The sequence below is a fragment of the Agelaius tricolor genome, unplaced genomic scaffold (genome assembly GCF_023055355.1).
Source record: "Agelaius tricolor isolate 1412-34295 unplaced genomic scaffold, bAgeTri1.0.p SCAF_116, whole genome shotgun sequence".
Classification (NCBI taxonomy): domain Eukaryota; kingdom Metazoa; phylum Chordata; class Aves; order Passeriformes; family Icteridae; genus Agelaius; species Agelaius tricolor.
Genome location: NW_027269376.1, coordinates 123,135 through 146,894, shown reverse-complemented (window position 1 = coordinate 146,894; position 23,760 = coordinate 123,135). Strand labels below are relative to the sequence as shown.

At 55.6% G+C, this 23,760-nt stretch overlaps 1 protein-coding gene across 1 annotated transcript in view; it reads left to right on the top strand.

The window, feature by feature from the left end:
* WIZ (WIZ zinc finger) overlaps positions 1 to 22,737 on the top strand; it is a 49,715-nt gene extending 26,978 nt beyond the window's left edge. Inside the window, 9 exon segments of the mRNA XM_071419712.1 lie at positions 3,845 to 3,918; positions 3,920 to 4,010; positions 6,840 to 7,301; positions 9,408 to 9,971; positions 11,296 to 11,782; positions 13,996 to 14,000; positions 16,051 to 16,449; positions 18,380 to 18,575; positions 21,384 to 22,737. Of these exon segments, the coding sequence (XP_071275813.1) occupies positions 3,845 to 3,918; positions 3,920 to 4,010; positions 6,840 to 7,301; positions 9,408 to 9,971; positions 11,296 to 11,782; positions 13,996 to 14,000; positions 16,051 to 16,449; positions 18,380 to 18,575; positions 21,384 to 21,537 (2,432 nt within the window). The 3' untranslated portion in view covers positions 21,538 to 22,737.
* The last annotated feature ends 1,023 nt before the right edge of the window (positions 22,738 to 23,760 follow it).

Genomic DNA, 23,760 nt, shown 5'->3' with positions numbered 1-23,760 from the left:
GGTTCGGCCGAGCCGAGGCTCCGCGGGAGGGCGGCGGGAGAGCCCAGCGGGGCTCCGGGAGGCCGCGGCCGAGGAGCCGCCGCCCTCCTTTGTCCCGGCCCCGGCCCCGCTTTGTCCCCGCGGGACCCCCGGGATGCGCTCCCGGCACGGGCCCGGCGCCGCCGGGGGCTCCGAACCGACCCGACCCGAACCGGGGCTGCTCGGGGCTGCTCGGGGATGGTGGGGCCTGGGTCGGGCAGCCCGGTTCGGTTCGGACAGCCCGGTTCGGTTCGGACAGCCCGGTTCGGTTCGGGCAGCCCGGGTCGGGTCGGGGCTCCTGGCCCAGGGGAGGCGGGGGTGGCCCGGTGCGGCCAGGCCGAGCCCCGGGAGCCCCGGGATGTCCCCAAGGGCCCTGCGGTGTCCCCAGCCCTGTCACTGAGAGCCCCAGGCCGGTCCCCGGGGTGTCCCCAGTTCTGTCACCGAGCAGCTCCCGGGATGTCCCCAGTGCTGGCACCGGGATGTCCCCAGGCCAGCCCCTGGGGTGTCCCCAGCCTGGTCACCAAGAGCCCCAGGGTGTCCCCAGCCCTGTCACCAAGCATCTCCTGGCATGTCCCCAAGAGCCCTGGGGTGTCCCCAGCCCTGCCACTGAAGGGCTCAGGGATGTCCCCAGCCCTGTCCCCACAAGCAGCTCCTGGGATGTCCCCAGGCTGGTGCCCAGGATGTCCCCAGCAAGCCTAGGATGTCCCCAGGGTGTCCCCAGCCCTGTCACTGGGATGTCCCCAGCCCTGTCCCCAGGTGCTCTCGGATGTCCCCAGCCTGGTGCTCCCAGGATGTCCCTGTCACCAAGGGGCTCAGGGATGTCCCCAGCCCTGTCACCAAGGGGCTCAGGGATGTCCCCAGCCCTGTCACCAGGAGCTCTGGGATGTCCTTAGCCTGGAGCTCCCAGGGTGTCCCCAGCCCCTGTCACTGAGAGTCCCAGGATGTCCCCAGCCCTGTCACTGAAGGGCTCAGGGATGTCCCCAGGCTGGTCCCAGGGTGTCCCCAGCCCTGTCACTGAGCAGCTCCCGGGATGTCCCCAAGGTGTCCCCAGCCCTGTCACCAGGAGCTCTTGGATGTCCCCAGCCCTGTCCCCTCCCTCACCCTGTCCCACCTGTGCTGGGAGCTGTCACTGTCCCTGTCCCCTTCCCCTTAGGGACCTGTCACCTCTGAGTGTCCCCTCCCCTTTAGGACCTGTCCCTGTCCCTGTCCCGCCTGTGCTGGGAGCTGTCCCTGTCCCTGTCCCCTCCCCTTTAGGACCTGTCCCTGTCCCTGTCCCTGTCCCCTCCCCTTTAGGACCTGTCCCTGTCCCTGTCCCGCCTGTGCTGGGAGCTGTCCCTGTCCCTGTGCTGTCCCCTTAGGGACCTGTCACCTCTCTGTGTCCCCTCCCTGCTGGGAGATGCCACCACCCTTGTCCTGCCCCCTTGGGCACCTGTCACCTCTCTGTGTCCCCTCCCTGCAGGGCTTTGTCACCTTCTGTGTCCCCTCCCTGCAGGGAGGTGCCACCACCTCTGTCCTGTCCCCTCCCTGATGCCACCACCCTGTCCCCTCCCCTCAGGGACCTGTCACCTTCTCTGTGTCCCCTCCCCTTGGGGACCTGCCACTGTCCCTGTCCCCTCCCCTTGGGGACCTGTCCCCACCCCTGTCCCCTCCCCTTGGGGACCTGACACCTCTCAGTGTCCCCTCCCTGCAGGGAGATGCCACCACCCTTGTCCTGTCCCCTTGGGGACCTGTCACCTCTCTGTGTCCCCTCCCTGTTCTGTCCCTGATGCCACCACCCTGTCCCCTCCCCTTTAGGATCTGTCACCTCTCAGTGTCCCCTCCCTGCAGGGAGATGCCACCATCCCTGTCCCCTCCCTGATGCCACCACCCTGTCCCCTCCCCTTAAGGATCTGTCACTTTCTGTGTCCCGTCCCCTTGGGGACCTGTCACCTCTCCCTGTCCCCTCCCCTTGGGGACCTGTCACCTCTCCCTGTCCTGCCCCCTGCTGCGATTTTTCACCTTCTGTGTCCCCTCCCCTTAAGGAGCTGCCACCACCCTGTCCCCTCCCCTGTGCTGTCCCCTTCGGGAGCTGGCGCCTCTCTGGTGGCACCGCCACTGGCCCTGTCCCCTCCTGGCTCCGTCCTGTCACTTGTGGGGAGATGCCACCACCCCTGTCCTGTCCTGTCCCCTGTCCTGTCCCCTGTCCCTGTCCCTGTCCTGTCCCTGTGTCACCACCCCTGTCCTGTCCTGTCCCCTGTCCTGTCCCCTGTCCCTGTCCCTGTCCTGTCCCTGTGTCACCACCCCTTTCCTGTCCTGTCCCCTGTACCTGTCCCTGTCCTGTCCTGTCCTGTCCCTGTGTCACCACCCCTGTCCTGTCCTGTCCCCTGTCCTGTCCCTGTGCCACCACCCCTGTCCTGTCCTGTCCCCTGTCCCTGTCGTGTCCTGTTCTGTCCCTGTGACACCACCCCTGTCCTGTCCCCTGTCCCTGTGCCACCACCCCTGTCCCTGTGCCACCACCCCAGTCCTGTCACCTGCGGGGACCTGGCACCATCCCTGTCCCCTGCCACTGTCCCTGTCCTGTCACCTGCAGGGACCTGGCGCTGTCCCTGTCCTCAAACCCGCTCTGGAAAACCCCAAATCCCACCTGGAACCCCCCAAACCCCCTCAGGAACCCCCCAAATCCCCTCTGGAACCCCCCAGATTCCACCTGGAAGACCCCAAACCCCCTCTGGACCCCCCAAATCCCCTCTGGACCCCCCAAACCCCGTCAGGACCCCCCCAAAGCCTCTCAGGACCCCCCCAAACCCCCTCAGGCTCCCTCAAATCCCCTCAGGACCCCCCAGACCCCCTCAGGACCCCCCAGATCCCCTCTGGACCCCCCAAATTCCCCCCTTAACTCCCAAAATCCCCTCAGGATCCTCCAAACCCCCTCAGGACCCCCCAAACCCCTTCAGGACCCCCCTGGACCCCCTCAGGACCCCCAAAATCCCACCTGGACCACCCCAAATCCCCTCTGGACCCCCAAATCCCACCTGAAACACCCCAAACCCCCTCAGGACCCCCCAAATCCCACCTGAAACACCCCAAATCCCACCTGAATCACCCCAAACCCCCTCAGGCCCCCCCAAACCCCCTCAGGACCCCTCCAAACCCCCTCAGGACCCCCCCCAAATCCCCTCAGGACCCCCCAGACCCCCTCAGGACCCCCCCAAACCCACTCACGACCCCCCAAATCCCACCTGAAACACCCCAAATCACACCTGAATCACCCCAAATCCCCTCAGGACCCCCCTGGACCCCCTCAGGACCCCCCAAATTCCCCCCTTAACTCCCGAAACCCCCTCTGGAACACCCCAAATCCCCTCTGGACCCCCCAATCCCCTCTGGACCCCCCCAGATCCCACATGGAACATCCCAAACCCCCTCTGGAACCCCTCAAACCCACTCAGGACCCCCCAAATCCCACCTGGAACCCCCCAAATCCCACCTGGAACCCTCTAAACCCCCTCAGGACCCCCCAAACCCCCTCTGGACCCCCCCAAACCCCCTCAGGACCCCCCCAAATCCCACATGGAACATCCCAAATCCCATCTGGACCTCTCCAAACCCCCTCAGGCCCCCCCAAACCCCCTCAGGACCCCCCAAATTCCCCCCTTAACTCCTGAAATCCCCTCAGGACCCCCCTGGACCCCCTCAGGAACCCCCCAAATCCCACTTGAAACACCTCAAACCCCCTCAGGCCCCCCCCAAATCCCCTCTGGACCCCCCAAATCCCCTCTGGACCCCCCAAATCCCCTCAGGACGCCCCCAAATTCCCCCATCCCTGATCCCCAGCCGCTCCCCGCAGTTCTGGCTCCTGACGAGGACGAGTTGGTGGCCATGGAAGTGACGTCCCCTCCCCCCATCCCCAAAAAATCCTCGAGCTCGGCGCTGGAGCCGCCCCCCGCCCCGCCTCGGGACCAAGCTCAGCCCGGAGCCCCCCGGCAGCAAAGCCGAGCCCCAGGACGCCAAAGGTGAGGATTTTCCTGAGGTTTTCCCGGATTTCCCTGGTTTTTCCCGGTTTTTCCCAGTTTTTCCCGAGTTTTTCCCGGTTTTTCCCGGTTTTTCCCAAAATTTTCCCGATTTCTCCCGGGTTTGGGGCACTCCGGCCCCGCCCACGGGGTTCTTTAGGGGTTAATTAACGCGGGAGTTAACGAGGTGGGAATTGTCCTGCTTGGGCTGGGAGGGGTTGGAGTTTTTTTGGGATCGGCTCCCAAGCTTTCCTCCTCGTTCTCCTCGCTCTAAAATTGGATTTATTCTGGTTTTTTCCCCATTTTTTCCCAGTTTTTCCCCATTTTCCAGCCTGACCATGTGTGATGTGTGCAGCACCTGCTCTGATCCCAAAACTTGGGCTGGGAGGGGTTGGAATTTTTTGGGATCAGCTTCCAGGGTTCCCCTCCTTAATCCCTCCTCATTCTCCTCATTCTAAGATTTGATTTATCCCAATTTTTTCCCATTTTTCCATGGTTTTCCCCCAATTTCCAGCCTGACTACTTGTGAGGTGTGCAGCACCTGCTCTGATCCCAAAATTGAGGCTGGGAGGGGTCAAATTTTTTTGGGATTGGCTCCCAACCATCCCTCCTGTCATTCCTCATTCCTCTCACTCTGAGATTGGATTTATTCTGTTTTTTCCCCATTTTTTCCCTGTTTTTCCCGATTTTCCAGCCTGACTACTTGTGATGTGTGCAGCACCTGCTCTGATCCCAAAATTGAGGCTGGGAGGGTTCCAAATTCTTTGGGATCGGCTCCCAGCGTTCCCCTCTTTTCATCCCTCATTTCCCTCACTCTGAAATTGGATTTTTCCTCTTTTTTTTCCCATTTTCCCCATTTTTCCCCCATTTTCAGCCCCCAGCCTGACCATGTGTGAGGTGTGCAGCACCTGCTGTGATCCCAAAACTGGGGCTGGGAGGGGTTGGAATTTTTTGGGATTGATTGAGGAGCTTCCCTCCTCGTTCCCCTTGCTCTGAGGTTGGATTTATCCTGGTTTTTTTCCCATTTTTTCCACTTTTTCCACATTTTCCCCCCATTTTTCCAGCCTCCACCCTGACCACCTGCCAGGTGTGCAAGACCACGACTATGGGGGCATCTCAGGAACTGATCCCAAGGGATTTTCACCCCCAATTTTTGACATTGAATTTTATCTCCATTTCCCCATTTTTTCACCTATTTTTTCCCCATTTTTCCAGCCTCCACCCTGACCACCTGCCAGGTGTGCAGCACCTGCTCCAATCCCAAAACCAGGACTTGGGGGGGGGATCTCAGGAACTAATCCCAAATGATTTTAACCCCTAATTTCCCATTTTCCCCCATTTTTCCCCATTTTTCCAGCCTCCAGCCTGACCACCTGCGAGGTGTGCGGCGCCTGCTCTGTGAGGGGATCTCAGGAGCTGATCCCAAATGATTTTAACCCCTAATTCCCCATTTTCCCCCATTTTTCCAGCCTCCAATCTGACCCACCTGTGAGCTGTGCAAGACCACGATTATGGGGGAATCTCAGGAGCTGATCCCAAGAGATTTTGAACCCTTAATTTCCCTTTTTTACCCCATTTTTTCCCCATTTCCAGCCTCCAACCTGACCACCTGCTCCAATCCCAAAGCCAGGACTTTGGAGGGGATCTCAGGAACTGATCCCAAGGCATTTTTAACCCCTGATTTCCCATTTTCCCCCCATTTTTCCAGCCTCCAGCCTGACCACCTGTGAGCTGTGCAGCACCTGCTCCAATCCCAAAACCAGGGCTGGGTGGGAACTCAGGAACCGATCCCAAGGGATTTTCACCCCCAATTTCTGACATTGAATTTTATCTCCATTTCCCCATTTTTTCACCTATTTTGCCCCCATTTCCAGCCTCCACCCTGACCACCTGCCAGGTGTGCAGCACCTGCTCCAATCCCATAGTCAGGACATTGGGAGGGGATCTCAGGAACTGATCCCAAATAATTTTAACCCCTAATTTCCCATTTCTCTCCATTTCCAGCCTCCAGCCTGACCACCTGCAAGGTGTGCAAGACCACGACTATGGGGGGAACTCAGGAGCTGATCCCAAGAGATTTTGAACCCCTAATTTCCCATTTTCCCCCATTTTTCCCCCATTTCCAGCCTCCACCCTGACCACCTGCGAGGTGTGCAAGACCAGGACTATGGGGGCATCTCAGGAACTGATCCCAAGGCATTTTTAACCCCTAATTTCCCATTTTCCCCCCATTTTTCCAGTCCCCAGCCTGACCACCTGCGAGGTGTGCAGCACCTGCTCTGTGAGGGGAACTCAGGAACTGATCCCAAGGCATTTTTAACCCCTGATTCCCCATTTTCCCCCCATTTCCAGCCTCCAGCCTGACCACCTACCAGGTGTGCAGCACCTGCTCTGTGAGGGGATCTCAGGAGTTGATCCCAAATAATTTTAACCCCTAATTTCTCATTTTTCCCCATTTTTCCAGCCTCCAGCCTGACCACCTGCGAGGTGTGCAGCGCCTGCTCCAATCCCATAGTCAGGACTTTGGAGGGGATCTCAGGAGCTGATCCCAAGGCATTTTTAACCCCTAATTTCCCATTTTTCCCCATTTTTCCAGCCCCCAGCCTGACCACCTGCAAGGTGTGCAAGACCACGACTATGGGGGGAACTCAGGAGCTGATCCCAAGAGATTTTGAACCCCTAATTTCCCATTTTCCCCCATTTTTCCCCCATTTCCAGCCTCCAGCCTGACCACCTGCAAGATGTGCAAGACCACAACTATGGGGGTAACTCAGGAAATGATTCCAAGAAATTTTTAATTTCTAATTTCCCATTTTCCCCCCATTTTTCCAGCCTCCAGCCTGACCACCTGCGAGGTGTGCGGCGCCTGCTTCGAGACCCGCAAGGGCCTCTCCAGCCACGCCCGCTCCCACCTGCGCCAGCTGGGCGTGGCCGAGTCCGAGAGCTCGGGCGCCCCCATCGATCTCCTCTACGAGCTCGTGCGCCACAAGCCCAAGGCCGAGGGCCCCGCGCTGGCCAAGAAATCGGCGGGCGGCTCCCCGAAGGAGCCGGCGGCGCCGCGGCCGCCGCTGCTGCTGCTGCCCAAGCCCGAGGGCTCCCTCAACAAGGCCATCAAATCCCCGCCGGGCTTCGCCAAGGCCCTGGGCCGGCCGGGCTCGCCCGCGCTCCGGAAAGTTCCGGCGCCGCTGCCGGGCTCGCCCAAGGGCGGCGAGGAGAAGGGGGCGAAGCTGGCGCTGAGCCCAATGCCCGCCGAGGGCAAGTGGGCGCCCGACGAGGACGGGCCCCTCAACCTCAGTGAGTCATGAGGGGGTTAATGTGGTGTAATGGGGTTTTATTGGGGTTTATTGGGGTTTAATGGGGTTTAATGGGGTTTGATTGGGGTGTAATGGGGTTTAATTGGGTTTGATTGAGGTTTGGGCACCCGATGAGGACGGGCCCCTCAACCTCAGTGAGTCACGAGGGGGTTAATGGGGTATAATGGGGCTTTATTGGGGTTTTATTGGGTTTTAATTGGGTTTAGTGGGGTTTAATTTGGTTTGATTGGCATTTGGTTGGGTTTTATTGGGGTTTAGTTGAGGTTTAATTGGGTTTGATTGGGCTTTGGTTGGGTTTGATTGGGGTTTAATGGGGTGTAAAGGGGCGTAATGGGGTTTTATTGGGGTGTAATGGGGTTCTATTGGGGTTTGGGCGCCCGACAAGGACGGGCCAGCTCAACCTCAGTGAGTGATAAGGAGTTTATTGGGGTTTAATGGGGTTTTATTGGGTTTTATTGGGGTGTAATGGGATTTAATTGGGTTTGATTGGGGTGTAATGGGGTTTAATGGGGTTTTATTGGGGTGTAATTGGGTTTGATTGGGGTTTGGGCGCCCAACGAGGACGGGCCGCTCAACCTCAGTGAGTGACAAGGGGGTTAATGGGGTTTGATTGGGGTTTAATTGGGTTTTATTGGGGTTTAATTTGGTTTAGTTGAGGTTTAATTGGGTTTGATTGGCATTTGGTGGGTTTGATTGGGATTTGGTTGGGTTTTATTGGGGTTTAATTTGGTTTAGTTGAGGATTAATTGGGTTTGATTGGGATTTGGTTGGGTTTTATTGGGGTTTAATTTGGTTTAGTTGAGGATTAATTGGGTTTGATTGGGATTTGGTTGGGTTTAGTTGGGTTTAATTGGGTTTGATTGGGCTTTGGTTGGGTTTGATTGGGGTTTAATTGGGTTTAGTTGAGGTTTAATTGGGTTTGATTGGGATGTGGTTGGGTTTGATTGGGCTTTGGTTGGGTTTGATTGGGGTTTAATGGGCACTGAGGAGAAGGGGGCGAAGCTGGCGCTGAGCCCAATGCCCGCCGAGGCCAAGTGGGCGCCCGACAAGGACGGGCCCCTCAACCTCAGTGAGTGATAAGGAGTTTATTGGGGTTTAATGGGGTTTTATTTGGGTTTAATTGGGGTTTGATTGGGTTTTATTGGGGTTTGGGCCCCCGACGAGGACGGGCCGCTCAACCTCAGTGAGTGCCCAGGGGGCTAATGGGCTGTAATGGGGTTTAATTGGCATTTGGTTGGGTTTTCTTGGGGTTTAGGGGGGTTTAATTGGGTTTTATTGGGGTGTAATGGGGTTTAGTGGGGTTTAATTGGGGTTTAGTGGGGTGCAATGGGGTTTAACCCCTTCTCTGCCATTTCCCCACTTGCCCAGCCTCAAGCTCGGAGCTGTGCCGTGGCCCCCACTACAAAATCCACGGGGGAATTCCTTGTGAAACCCCAGATTCCCAAACCCCAACCTTTTTAACCATTTCTCTGCCATTTCCAGCCTCGGGCTGTGCCATGACCCCCACTACAAAATCCATGGGGAATTCCTTGTGAAACCCCAGATTCCCAAACCCCAACCTTTTTAACCATTTCTCTGCCGTTCCCAGCCTCGGGCTCGGAGCTGTGCCGTGACCCCCACTACAAAATCCATGGGGAATTCCTTGTGAAACCCCAGATTCCCCAAACCCCAACCATCCACCAACACCTTTTTAACCATTTCTCACCCATTTCCAGCCTCGGGCTGTGCCATGACCCCCACTCCAAATTCCATGGGGGAATTCCTTGTGAAACCCTAGACTCCCACAACCCCAACCTTTTTAACCATTTCTCACCCATTTCTCACCCGTTCCCAGCCTCGGGCTCTGACCCTACTGTGACATCTGCTGTGAATTTTGTGGGGGAATTCCTTGTGAGACCCCAGATCCCCAAAACCCCAACCTTTTTAACCATTTCTCACCCATTCCCAGCCTTGGGCTTGGAGCTGTGCCATGACCCCCACTCCAAATTCCACGGGGGAATTCCTTGTGAAACCCCAGATTCCCACAACCCCAACCTTTTTAACCATTTAACCCCAACCTTTTTAACCATTTCTCTCCCGTTTCCAGCCTCGGGCTCCGAGCCCTGCCGCGACATCCGCTGCGAATTTTGCGGGGAATTCTTTGAGAACCGCAAGGGGCTCTCGAGCCACGCTCGCTCCCACCTGCGCCAGATGGGGGTGACCGAGTGGTACGTGAACGGCTCCCCCATCGACACGCTGCGGGAAATCCTCACCCGCCGCCGCTCGGGCCACCCCAAGCCGCTGGCCAAGAGCCTGCTGGGCGGGCTGGCCCCTCTGGAGCCGCCTCGGGCCCCACCCGAGCTCCACCTGCCCCCGGCGCTGGGCAAGAAAGTCCCGGCTCCGCTGAGCCCTCCGGGCCCGGCCCCCGGCGCCGCCTCCTCCCCGCCACCACCGGCGCCACCCACGGCCAGGAAAATGTTCCCGGGGCTCTCGGCGCCCTCCCTGCAGAAGAAACTGAAGCAGGACCAGCTCAGGGTGGAGATCAAGCGGGAGCTGATGGCTGGAGCAGGAGCAGGAGGAGGAGGAGGAGCCGGGATCCATCCCGGGGAGGCGCCGGCGCCGCCGGACCCGGCCTGGGCAGCGCACGAGGAGATGGCGCCGCTCAACCTCTGTGAGTGGTGCTGGGCTCTGGCACGGGGATTTGGGGGGCTCAGGGATTGTCCCGGGGATTTGGGGGGTTCAGGGATCGTCCCAGGGATTTGGGGGGTTCAGATCCAATCTCAGGGATTTGGGGGGTTCAGGAATCATCGCAGGGATTTGGGGGGTTCAGGGATCGTCCCAGGGATTTGGGGGGTTCAGGGATCATCCCGGGGATTTGAGGGGTTCAGATCCGATCTTGGGCATTTGGGGGGTTCAGGGATCATCCCAGGGATTTGGGGGGTTCAGGGATCGTCCCAGGGATTTGGGGGGTTCAGGGATTGTCCCAGGAATTGGGAGGGTTTAGGGATCGTCCCAGGGATTTGGGGGGTTCAGATCCAATCTCAGGGATTTGGGGGGTTCAGGGATCGTCCCAGAGATTTGGAGGGTTCAGATCCGATCTCAGGGATTTAGGGACTCAAGATCCCATCTCAGGGGGTTCCATCCATCCCTAATCCCAGAATTTCCCCTTCTGCAGCCTCCTGGGCACAGACCCCGTGTGTGTCATCCGCTGGCTCCTCCTGGGGATTTTGGGGAGCTCATCCTGAGGATTTTGGGGACCCACCCCAGGGATTTTGGGGAGCTCATCCCAGGGATTTTGGGGAGCTCATCCCGGGGATTCTGGGGAGCTCACCCTGGAGAATTTGGGGAGCTCACCCCAGGGATTTTGAGGAGCTCATCCCGGGGATTTTGGGGTGTTCACCCCAGGGATTTTGGGGAGCTCATCCTGGGGATTTTGGGGAGCTCATCCCGGGGATTTTGGGGAGCTCACCCCAGGGATTTTGGGGAGCTCATCCTGGGGATTTTGGGGAGCTCATCCCGGGGATTTTGGGGAGCTCACCCCAAGGATTTTGGGGAGCTCATCCTGGGGATTTTGGGGAGCTCACCCCAAGGATTTTGGGGAGCTCATCCTGGGGATTTTGAGGAGCTCATCCCGGGGATTTTGAGGAGCTCACCTGGGGATTTTGGGGAGCTCAACCCGAGGATTTTGGGGAGCTCATCCCAAGGATTTTGGGGAGCTCACCTGGGGATTTTGGGGAGCTCAACCTGGGGATTTTGAGGAGCTCATCCTGAGGATTTTGGGGAGCTCACCCCAAGGATTTAGGGACCCAAAATCCCATCCCAGGTGTTTCCTTCTCTCCCTAATCCCCGAATTTCCCCTTCCAGCCTCCTGGGCAAACCCAGTGCGCGACATCCGCTGCGAGTTCTTGGGGCTCACCCTGAGGATTTTGGGGATGCTCTGAGCCCATCCAGGGGTTTCCATCCATCCCTAATCCCACATTTCCCCCCCCTTGCAGCCTCCCGGGCGGACCCGGTGCGCGACATCCGCTGCGAGTTCTGCGGGGAATTCTTTGAGAACCGCAAGGGGCTCTCGAGCCACGCTCGCTCCCACCTGCGCCAGATGGGGGTGACCGAGTGGTCGGTGAACGGCTCCCCCATCGACACGCTGCGGGAGATCCTCAGGAAGAAATCCAAGCCCTGCCTCATCAAGAAGGAGCCGCCGCTGCCGCCGGGGCTGGAGCCGGGCCCGGGGCTGTGCGAGGAGGAGCCCAAAGCGCCCCCGGGGCCGGCTCCGGGCAAGGCGCTGCCCCCGGGGCTGGCCCTGGGCAAGCCGGGCTCGGGGCTGGCCCTGGCACCGCTGGGCTCCAAGAACGCCCCCGGGGCCTTCCTGGCTGCCAAGAGACCCCTGGGAGACACAGAGAGGCTGGGAGGGCACGGAGAGGCCAAGCACAAAGGCTTCGAGCTGGGCTTCAAGGCCAAGGCCCTGCACGACAAGGCCTGTGAGTGCTGGGGGAGATCACAGGGATTTTGGGGTTTTTGGGGTTTTTGGGATGGTTTTGGGATCTTTGGGATGGATTTCGGGTGGTTTTGGGGTGGTTTTTGGGTGGTTTTGGGCTGGTTTTGGGATGGCCTGCGAGGGCACGGAGAGGCCAAGCACAAAGGCTTTGAGCTGGGCTTCAAGGCCAAGGCCCTGCATGACAAGGCCTGTGAGTGCTGGGGGACTTTGGGGTGTGTTTGGGATCTTTTGGATGCTTTTGGGATCTTTAGGATGCTTTTGGGATGCTTTTGGGATGCTTTTGGGATCTTTAGGATGGTTTTGGGATGGTTTTGGGATCTTTGGGATGGTTTTGGGATGGGCTGGAAGGGCCTTCGAGCTGGGCTTCAAGGCCCAGGCCCTGCACGACAAGGCCTGTGAGTGGTGAGGGAGATCACAGGGATTTTGGGGAATTTGGGGTTTTTGGGATGGATTTCGGGTGGTTTTGGGATCTTTAGGATGGTTTTAGAATGGTTTTGGGATGATTTGGGGATCTTTAGGATGGTTTTGGGATGGGCTGGAAAGGCCTTCGAGCTGGGCTTCAAGGCCAAGGCCCTGCATGACAAGGCCTGTGAGTCTTGAAGGAATTTTGGGGGTTTTTGGGGACTTTGGGATGGATTTCGGGTGGTTTTGGGATCTTTGGGATGGTTTTGGGGTGGTTTTGGGATGGGCTGCAAGGGCACGGAGAGGCCAAGCACAAAGGCTTCGAGCTGGGCTTCAAGGCCAAGGCCCTGCACGACAAGGCCTGTGAGCGCTGAGGGAGATCACAGGGATTTTGGGGAATTTGGGGTTTTTGGGATGGATTTTGGGTGGTTTTGGGGTGGTTTTTGGGTTAGGGTTAGGGTTATGGTTTTGAGGTAGTTTTGGGATGGGCTGGAAGGGCCTTCGAGCTGGGCTTCAAGGCCAAGGCCCTGCACGACAAGGCCTGTGAGTGCTGAGGGAGATCACAGGGATTTTGGGGAATTTGGGGTTTTTGGGATGGATTTTGGGTCCTTTTGGGGTCCTTAGGATGGTTTTGGGATGGTTTTGGGTTGGTTTTGGGATGGGCTGGGAGGGCATGGAGAGGCCAAGCACAAAGGCTTCGAGCTGGGCTTCAAGGCCAAGGCCCTGCACGACAAGACCTGTGAGTGACCATGGGGAAATGATGGGAATTTTGGGGAATTTGGGGTCTTTGGGACGGTTTCGGGAACTTTAGGATGGATTTCAGGTGGTTTTTGGGTGATTTTGGGATGGTTTTGGGATGGGCTGGAAGGGCCTTCGAGCTGGGCTTCAAGGCCAAGGGCCTGCACCACAACAAGGCCTGTGAGTGCTGTGGGGAAATGATGGGAATTTCAGGGAATTTGGGGTCTTTAGGATGGTTTTGGGTGGTTTTGGGATCTTTAGGATGGTTAGGGATGGTTTAGGGATCTTTGGGATGGATTTCGGGTGGTTTTGGGGTGGTTTTGGGGTGGGCTGGGAGGGCACAGAGAGGCCAAGCACAAAGGCTTCGAGCTGGGCTTCAAGGCCAAGGCCCTGCACGACAAAGCCTGTGAGTGCTGAGGGAGATCACAGGGATTTTGGGAAATTTGGGGTTTTTGGGATGGATTTCGGGTGGTTTTGGGATCTTTAGGATGGTTTTAGAATGGTTTTGGGATGATTTGGGGATCTTTGGGATGGTTTTGGGATGGGCTGGAAAGGCCTTCGAGCTGGGCTTCAAGGCCAAGGCCCTGCATGACAAGGCCTGTGAGTCTTGAAGGAATTTTGGGGGTTTTTGGGGACTTTGGGATGGATTTCGGGTGGTTTTGGGATCTTTGGGATGGTTTTGGGGTGGTTTTGGGATGGGCTGCGAGGGCACGGAGAGGCCAAGCACAAAGGCTTCGAGCTGGGCTTCAAGGCCAAGGCCCTGCACGACAAGGCCTGTGAGTGCTGAGGGGAAATGATGGGAATTTTGGGGAATTTGGGGTCTTTGGGATGGTTTTGGGATCTTTGGGATGGTTTTGGGATCTTTGGGGTGGTTTTGGGTTGGTTTTGGGATGGGCTGGGAGGGCACAGAGAGGCCAAGCACAAAGGCTTTGAGCTGGGCTTCAAGGCCAAGGCCCTGCACAACAACAAGGCCTGTGAGTCTTGAGGGAATTTTGGGGTTTTTGGGGTTTTTGAGATGATTTTGAGACACTTTTGTGATGTTTCTGGCATGGGCTGGGAGCACATGTTATTTTCCAATTTTTTCCCATTTTTTCCCCATTTTTCCATGCTCTCCCTGCTGCGAGCTGTGTGGGCTGTACTTTGAGAACAGAAGGGCCCTGGCCAGCCACACCTGGGCACTGCCCATACCCCATTTTCTGTATAAATAATCCCATTTTTTTCCCCTTTTTCCCTATTTTAACCCCATTTTCTGTGTTTCCCAGCAGCAGAGGCCTGCTGCGAGCTCTGTGGGCTGCACTTTGAGAACAGGAAGGCCCTGGCCAGCCACGCCCGGGCGCACCTGCGGCACTTTTAGCAATACCCATACCCCATTTTCTGTATAAATAGGCCCATTTTTCCCCCGTTTTTTCCCATTTTTCCCTATTTTCACCCCGTTTTTTCCCTGTTTCCCAGCAGCAGAAGCCTGCTGTGAGCTCTGTGGGCTGTACTTTGAGAACAGGAAGGCCCTGGCCAGCCACACCTGGGCACTGCCTGTACCCCATTTTCACTATTTTAGCTGCCATTTTTTCCCATTTTTCCCTATTTTAACCCCATTTTCTGTGTTTCCCAGCAGCAGAGGCCTGCTGCGAGCTCTGTGGGCTGTACTTTGAGAACAGGAAGGCCCTGGCCAGCCACACCTGGGCACACCTGCGGCACTTTTAGCAGTACCCATTCCCAATTTTCACTATTTTAGCTCCCATTTTTTCCCATTTCTCACTATTTTAACCCCATTTTCTGTGTTTCCCAGCAGCAGAGGCCTGCTGCGAGCTCTGTGGGCTGTACTTTGAGAACAGGAAGGCCCTGGCCAGCCACACCCGGGCACTGCCCATACCCCATTTTCTGTATAAATAATCCCATTTTTTGCTATTTTAACCCCATTTTAACCCCATTTTTTCCCCATTTTTCCCTGTTTCCCAGCAGCAGAGGCCTGCTGCGAGCTGTGTGGGCTGTACTTTGAGAACAGGAAGGCCCTGGCCAGCCACGCCCGGGCGCACCTGAGGCAGTTTGGGGTCACCATTGACACTTTCAGCAATACCCATACCCCATTTTTCCCCCGTTTTTTCCCATTTTTCCCTATTTTAACCCCATTTTTTCCCCATTTTCTGTGTTTCCCAGCAGCAGAGGCCTGCTGCGAGCTGTGTGGGCTGTACTTTGAGAACAGGAAGGCCCTGGCCAGCCACGCCCGGGCGCACCTGCGGCACTTTCAGCAATACCCATTCCCCATTTTCACCATTTTAACCCCATTTTTCCCCCGTTTTTTCCCATTTTTTCCCATTTTAACCCCATTTTTTCCCCATTTTCTGTGTTTCCCAGCAGCAGAGGCCTGCTGCGAGCTCTGTGGGCTGTACTTTGAGAACAGGAAGGCCCTGGCCAGCCACACCCGGGCGCACCTGCAGCAATTCGGGGTCACCTGTGGCACTTTCAGCAATATCCATACCTCATTTTTTGGCTGTTAATTCTCATTTTTTCCCCATTTTTCCCTATTTTAACCCCATTTTCTGTGTTTCCCAGCAGCAGAGGCCTGCTGCGAGCTGTGTGGGCTGTACTTTGAGAACAGGAAGGCCCTGGCCAGCCACACCTGGGCACTGCCTGTACCCCATTTTCACTATTTTAGCTGCCATTTTTTCCCATTTTCACCATTTTAACCCCATTTTTCCCCCGTTTTTTCCCATTTTTTCCCATTTTAACCCCATTTTTTCCCCATTTTCTGTGTTTCCCAGCAGCAGAGGCCTGCTGCGAGCTCTGTGGGCTGTACTTTGAGAACAGGAAGGCCCTGGCCAGCCATGCCCGGGCGCACCTGTGGCAGTTTGGGGTCACCATTGACACTTTCAGCAATACCCATACCCCATTTTTCCCCCGTTTTTCCCCATTTTTCCCTATTTTAACCCCATTTTCTGTGTTTCCCAGCAGCAGAGGCCTGCTGCGAGCTGTGTGGGCTGCACTTTGAGAACAGGAAGGCCCTGGCCAGCCACGCCCGGGCACTGCCCATACCCCATTTTCTGTATAAATAATCCCATTTTTTGCTATTTTAACCCCATTTTAACCCCATTTTTTCCCCATTTTCTGTGTTTCCCAGCAGCAGAGGCCTGCTGCGAGCTGTGTGGGCTGTACTTTGAGAACAGGAAGGCCCTGGCCAGCCACGCCCGGGCGCACCTGCGGCAGTTTGGCGTCACCGAGTGGTGCGTGAACGGCTCCCCCATCGAGACCCTGCGCGAGTGGATCCGGCACCGGCCCCACAAGGCCGGCGCCTACCGCAGCTACATCCAGGGCGGGCGCCCCTTCTCCAAGAAGTTCCGGAGCTCGGCGCACCCCCGGGAGCCCCGCGGGGCCCTGGCCGTGCCCTTCCTGCCCAAGGGGGGCCTGGCGGCCGAGGCGGCGCTGGGCGAGTGCGGGAAGGGCCCCGAGGGAGCCGAGCGGGCGCTGGGGACGCCCCTGGGAGTGGTCAAGGTGGAGGAGCAGAGGGGCAACTTCAGCAGTGAGTGATGGGAAAGGGGAAAATGGGGGGTTTGGGGGGTTTGGGAATGGGAAATGTGGGGTTTGGGGTGGAAATGTGGGGTTTGGGGTGGGATTTGTGGGGTTTGTGGGGTTTGGGAATGGGAATGGGGAATGGTCAAGGTGGAGGAGCAGAGGGGCAACTTCAGCAGTGAGTGATGGGGAAAGGGGAAAAATGGGGGGTTTGGGGTGGGAAATGTGGGGTTTGGGAATGGGAAATGTGGGGTTTGTGGGGTTTGGGAATGGGAATGAAGAGTGGTCAAAGTGGAGGAGCAGAGGGGCAACTTCAGCAGTGAGTGATGGGAAAGGGGAAAATGGGGGGTTTGGGGTGGGAAATGTGGGGTTTGGGGTGGGAAATGTGGAGTTTGTGGGGTTTGGGAATGGGAATGAGGAGTGGTCAAGGTGGAGGAGCAGAGGGGCAACTTCAGCAGTGAGTGAGGGGAAAGGGGAAAATGGGGGGTTTGGGGTGGGATTTGTGGGGTTTGTGGGGTTTGGGAATGGAGAATGGGAATGGGGAATGGTCAAGGTGGAGGAGCAGAGGGGCAACTTCAGCAGTGAGTGATGGGAAAGGGGAAAATGGGGGGTTTGGGGTGGGAAATGTGGGGTTTGGGAATGGGGATGGGAATGGAGAATGGGAATGGAGAATGGGAATGGGGAATGGGAATGGGAATGAGGAGTGGTCAAGGTGGAGGAGCAGAGGGGCAACTTCAGCAGTGAGTGATGGGAAAGGGGAAAAATGGGGGGTTTGGGGTGGGAAATGTGGGGTTTGGGGTGGGATTTGTGGGGTTTGTGGGGTTGGGAATGGTAAAAACGGGGTTTGGGAATGGGGAATGGGAATGAGGAGTGGTCAAGGTGGAGGAGCAGAGGGGCAACTTCAGCAGTGAGTGATGGGAAAGGGGAAAATGGGGGGTTTGGGAATGGGAAATGTGGGGTTTGGGGTGGGGAATGGGAATGGAGAATGGGAATGGGGAATGGAGAATGGGAATGGGGAGTGGTCAAGGTGGAGGAGCAGAGGGGCAACTTCAGCAGTGAGTGATGGGGGGAGAAATGGGAGAAATGGGGGGTTTGGGGTGGGAAATGTGGGGTTTATGGGGTTGGGAATGTGGAATGGGGACAGGATGGGGAATGGGGATGGGACTGGGAATGGGGATGGGAATGGGGACAGGACTGGGAATGGGATGGAATGGGGATGGGAATGGGGAATTAGGAATGGGGACAGGATTGGGATTGGGGACAGGAACAGGGACAGGATTGGGAACGGGGACAGGAACAGGATTGGGAATGGGATGGGACTGGGGACAGGAACGGGGACAGGAACTGGGACTGGGGACAGGAACGGGGACAGGACTGGGGATGGGGATAGGATTGGGAATGGGGACAGGATTGGGAACGGGGACAGGACAGGGATTGGGGACAGGACCAGGGTTGGGGACAGGAACGGGGACAGGAACGGGGACAGGAACGGGGACAGGATTGGGATTGGGGACAGGAATGGGGACAGGAACTGGGATTGGGGACAGGAACAGGGATTTGGGGACAGGATTGGGATTGGGGACAGGAATAGGGACAGGAACAGGGACAGGAACAGGGATTGGGGACAGGAATGGGGACAGGACTGGGAATGGGGACAGGAACAGGGATTGGGGACAGGAACAGGGACAGGAACGGGGATTGGGGACAGGACCGGGGACAGGATTGGGATTGGGATTGGGGACAGCACCGGGGACAGGATTGGGATTGGGATTGGGGACAGCACCGGGGACAGGAACATGGACTGGGGACAGGATTGGGATTGGGGACAGCACCGGGGACAGCACCGTGGGCTCGTGGCGTGACCGTGGCTCCGTGGCCCTGCCCAGAGCCGTGCCCGGGGCCCCCCCAGTGCTGAGCTCCCCGAATTCTCCCCTCCCCAGAGTTCGAGCGGCGCCAGGCGCGGGCCCTGGAGGCGCCGCTGCCGCGCGAGGCCGAGCCCGGCGCCGCCGAGTTCCCGCGGAAGCTCCCGGAGCCGCGGCCGCCGCCGCGCGTGCGCCCGGTGCCCGCCCTGGTGCCGCGCCCGCCCCAGACCTCGCTGGTCAAGTTCGTGGGCAACATCTACACCCTCAAGTGCAGGTGGGTTTGGGGATTTTCCCCATTTCCAGGCTTTTTTTGGGGTGTTTCTCCTGATTTTCCGCACTTTTCCATCCCCATTTTCGCCTCTTTTCCCCCCTTTTCCTGCTCTTCGCTCCCTGGGTTTGGCTCTTTTCCCCTCTTTTCCTGCATTTCCCCCCTTTCTGTGCTTTTCCCTCCCCTTTTTTGCCTCTTTTCCCCCCATTTCCTGCTCTCCCATCCATGGGTTTTGGCTCTTTTCTCCTTTTTTCCTGCATTTCCTCCCTTTTTGTGCTCTTCCATCCATGGCTTTTGGTTCTTTTCCTGCATTTCCCCCCTTTTTGTGCTCTTCCCTGCCTGGTTTTGGCTCTTTTCCCCTTTTGTCCTACATTTCCCTCCTTTTCCCGCTCTTCCCATCCCTTTTTTTGGCTCTTTTCCCACCATTTCCTGCTCTCCCATCCATGGCTTTGGTTCTTTTCCCCTTTTTTCCTACATTTACCCCCTTTTCCTGCTCTTCCATCCCTTTTTTTGGCTCCTTTCCCCTTTTTTCCTGCATTTCCTCCCTTTTTGTGCTCTTCCCTCCATGGTTTTTGGCTCTTTTCCCCTTTTTTCCTGCATTTCCCCCCTTTCCCTTCTCCCCCATCCCAATTTTTGGGGCTTTTCCCCATTTCACCCCCTCTCCCTCCCCTCCAGCCTCATTTTTACCATTCCCAATCCCCAAAACCTGGGAATTGCTCCCAAAACCCAGGAATTCCTGCCCAAAACTCAGGAATTCCTCCAGGAATTCCCCCCAAAACCTGGGAATTTCTTTGGGAATTCCTGCCCAAAACCCAGGAATTCCCCCCCAAACCCCGTGAATTTCTCCAGGAATTCCCCCCTAAAACCCAGGAATTCCTGCCCAAAACCCCAGGAATTCCTGCCCAAAACCCAAGAATTTCTCTGGGAATTCCTGCCCAAAACCCAAAAATTTCCCCCAAAACCCAGGAATTCCTCTGGGAATTCCCCCCAAAACCCAGGAATTTCTCCAGGAATTCCTCCCCAAAACCTGGGAATTTCCCCCAAAACTCAGGAATTCCTGCCCAAAACCCAGGAATTTCTCCAGGAATTGCCCCCAAACCCCAGGAATTCCTCCCCAAACCCCACAGATTCCTGCCCAAACCCCGGGAATTCCTCCATGAATTCCCCCCAAAACTCAGGAATTTCTCTGGGAATTCCCCCCAAACCCCTGGAATTTTCCCCCATTATTTCTGTTTTTCCCCCAAACCCCGGACTTTGCCCCATTATTTTTGTGTTTCCTCCAGGAATTCTCCCCAAAACCCGGGAATTCCCCCCAAACCCAGGAATTCTTCTGTGAATTCCTCCCAAAACCCGGGAATTCCTCCCCAAACCCAGGAATTCCTCCAGGAATCCCCCGCAAACCCCAGGAATTCCTGCCCAAACCCCAGAAATTCCTCTGGGAATTCCCCCCAAAACCCAGGAATTTCTCCAGGAATTCCTCCAGGAATTCCTCCCCAAAACCTGGGAATTCCTCCCCAAACCCCAGGAACTCCTCCCAAACCCCAGGAATTCCCCCCAAAACTCAGGAATTCCTGCCCAAACCCCGTGAATTCCTCTGTGAATTCCCCTCAAACCCCAGGAATTCCTGCCCAAAACTCGGGAATTCCTCCAGGAATTTCTCCCCAAAACCCAGGAATTCCTCTGGGAATTCCCCCGAAATCCTGGGAATTCCTCCCCAAAACCCAGGAATTTCTGCCCAAAACCAGGGAATTTCTTTGGGAATTCCTCCCCAAAACCCCAGGAATTCCTCCCCAAAACCCGAAAATTTCTCCCAAAACCCAGGAATTCCTCCAGGAATTCCTGCCCAAAACCCAGGAATTCCCCCCAAAACCCAGGAATTCCTCTGGGAATTCCCCCGAAATCCTGGGAATTCCTCCCCAAAACCCCAGGAATTCCCCCCAAACCCCGTGAATTCCTCTGTGAATTCCTCCCCAAAACCCAGGAATTCCTGCCCAAAACCCAGAAATTCCTCCATGAATTCCCCCCAAAACTCAGGAATTTCTCTGGGAATTCCCCCCAAACCCCTGGAATTTTCCCCCGTTATTTCTGTTTTTCCCCCAAACCCCACAATTTCCCCCATTATTTCTGTTTTCCCCCCCCAAAACCCCAGAATTCCCCCCATTATTTTTCTGTTTCCTCCAGGAATTCTCCCCAAAACCCGGGAATCCCCCCAAAACTCAGGAATTCCTGCCCAAACCCCGTGAATTCCTTTGTGAATTCCCCCCAAAACCCAGGAATTCCTCCAGGAATTCTCCCCAAAACCCAGGAATTCCTGCCCAAAACCCAGGAATTTCTGCCCAAACCCCACAGATTCCTGCCCAAACCCCGGGAATTCCTCCATGAATTCCCCCCAAAACCGGGGAATTTCTCTGGGAATTCCTGCCCAAAACCCTAGAATTTCCCCCAAACCCCAGAATTCCCCCCATTATTTCTGTGTTTCCTCCAGGAATTCCCCCCAAAATCCCAGGGATTCCTCCCCAAAACCCAGGAATTTCCCCCAAACCCCAGGATTTGCTCCAGGAATGCCCCCGAAAACCCAGGAATTCTCCCCAAAACTGGGAAATTTCTTTGGGAATTCCTGCCCAAAACCCTAGAATTCCCCCCAAACCCCTGAATTTTCCCCCATTATTTTTCTGTTTTTCCCCCCAAACCCCCGAATTTTCCCCCATTATTTCTGTTTCCCCCCAAACCCCACAATTTCCCCCCATTATTTTTCTGTTTTTCCCCCCAAACCCCACAATTTCCCCCATTATTTCTGTTTTTCCCCCGTTTCAGGTTCTGCGAGGTGCAGTTCCAGGGCCCTCTGTCCATCCAGGAGGAGTGGGTGCGGCACCTCCAGCGCCACATCCTGGACATGAATTTTTCCAAGGCGGATCCGCTCCGGAGCGAGGCCCCCCCGGAACCCCCGGCCCTGCCCGAAGCTCCCTGAAAAAAACAAAAAAAAATTTATATTTTTTGGGGCTTTTTTTGGGTTTTTTTGGGGTTTTTTTTGCGTTTTTTTGGGATTTTTTGGGATGTTTTTTCCCCCAAAATCCTGAGAATTAAACCAAAAAAAAAAAAACCCAAAAAAAAACCCCACAGACACACACAAAAAAAAATTCAAAATAAAAATCCCACCCACCAATAATAAAAGAACCCAAACCCCCCCCAAAATTCCAATGGGGTCTCCTAGAGAGGGGAGGGGAGGGGGTTCTGCCCCCAGTTTTTGGGGGGATTTTTGGGGTTTTTGGGATTTTTCGGGCTGGCACAGCCGCAAGCACTACACGGAGCATTCCCACTGCCGGGAATTCCCTTGGGAATGTCGGGAATTCCCTTGGGAATGCCGGGAATTCCCTTGGGAATGTCGGGAATTCCGCCCTCCCTTCCCGGGAAATGAACAAAAAAATAAAAAATTAAAAACAAATTCCCCCCTTTTTTTAATCCCAAAGAACCGGGCAGGGAATTCCCAGAATTCCCAGAATTCCCAGAATTCCCAGAATGGATTCCCGGGAAGGGGGAAACGCTGTGGATTTTGTACATTTGGACCCTTGGCTGAGTTGTAAATTCCTGATTTTTTTATTTTGGGTTTTTTTTCCCCATTTTTTTGTTTTTGTTTTTAGTGGCCCCGTAGATGTCGGAATTCCCTCAGTTCCGGGGTTGCATGGTCCCAAAATTCCCAATTTTTTTCTTTTCCCCAAGGAAATCCCGTGGGATTTTTTCCCCCATTTCCCGTGGGATTTCCCCAAAATTCCGGGGAGGATTCGGCTCCGTTTTTTCCCCAAAAATTCCCTTTTTTTTTTTGTTTTTTCCTTGATTTTATTCCCCTTTTTTTCCCCTCCCTCATCCCGACTTTTTTAAACTCTAGATTTGTGTAGAAAGCGAAGGAAAAAAGGAAAAAATTCCGTTTTTATTTGGGAATCCCGAAACGTCCGGATTTCGGAAGGAATTTTAATGGACAATTTTCAATGTTTTGGTGTTTTATTTTTTCTGTTTTTGTGGGTTTTTATTTTTTGGTTTTTATTTTTTCTCTTTTTTTTTTTTTTTTTTAATTTTATTTCCACGTTTTTCGGGACGTTTCGGGCGTTTCCTGTACCCGGGGCTGGGGGACGATGGATTAAAAACTCTGGAGATGAAATCCCGGGAAAAACAACGGAGTCTCTGCATGCCTGGAGGGGCATCGGGGAAAATCCGGGGAATTTGGGGAAAATCTGGGGAAATTTGGGGAAAATCCGGGGAGATTTGGGGAAAATCCAGGGAAATCCGGGGAAATTTGGGGAAATTCCACAGAAATTTTGGAGAATTCTGGGGAAATTCCAGGGAGATTTGGGGGAAATTTGAGGAAATAAAGGGAAATTTGGGGAAAATCCAGGGAAATTTAGGGGAAATCCAGAGGGATTTGGGGAATTCTGGGGAAATCCGGGGATATTTGGGGGAAATTCCTGGGGGGATTTGGGGAAATTCCAGGGAGATTTGGGGGAATTCCAGAGAAATTTGGGGGAATTCCAGGGAAATTTGGGGAAATCCTGGGAAATTTTGGGGAATTCTGGGGAAATTCCAGGGAAATCTGGGGAAATTTAAGGGAAATCCAGGGGGAATTTGAGGAAATAAAGGGAAAATTTGGGGGAATTCCAGGGAAATTTGGGTGAATTCCAGGGAAATTTTGGAAAATCCAGGGAGATTTGGGGAAAATCCAGGGAAATCTGGGGGAGAATCCAAGGAAATTTGGGGAAATTCCAGAGGGATTTGGGGGCATTCCAGGGAAATCCAGGGAAATCTGGGGTGGATCCAGGGAGGATCGAAGGAGGGGAGGGGTCAGGGATGGGTTTGGGTCCCGAGATTTGGCATCTGGGTTTGGGGATTTGGGATTGGGGTCGGGATTTGGGGATTTGGGGACATTGCAAAAGGGATATGGGGATAGGGATGGGGATTTGGGGATCTGGGATTTGGGAACACTGTGGGATGGGGATTTGGGGTCGTTATTTGGGATTTGGGGACACAGGGACGGGGATTTGGGGCAGTGATTTGGGATTTGGCACAGGGGTTTGGGGTCGTTTTTGGGGATTTGGGGTCGTTTTTTGGGGTTTGGGACAGGGGTTTGGGGTCGTTTTTGGGCATTTGGGGTCTTTTTTTGGGATTTGGGATTTGGGGACCCCGCGCCGTCCCCGCGTCCCGC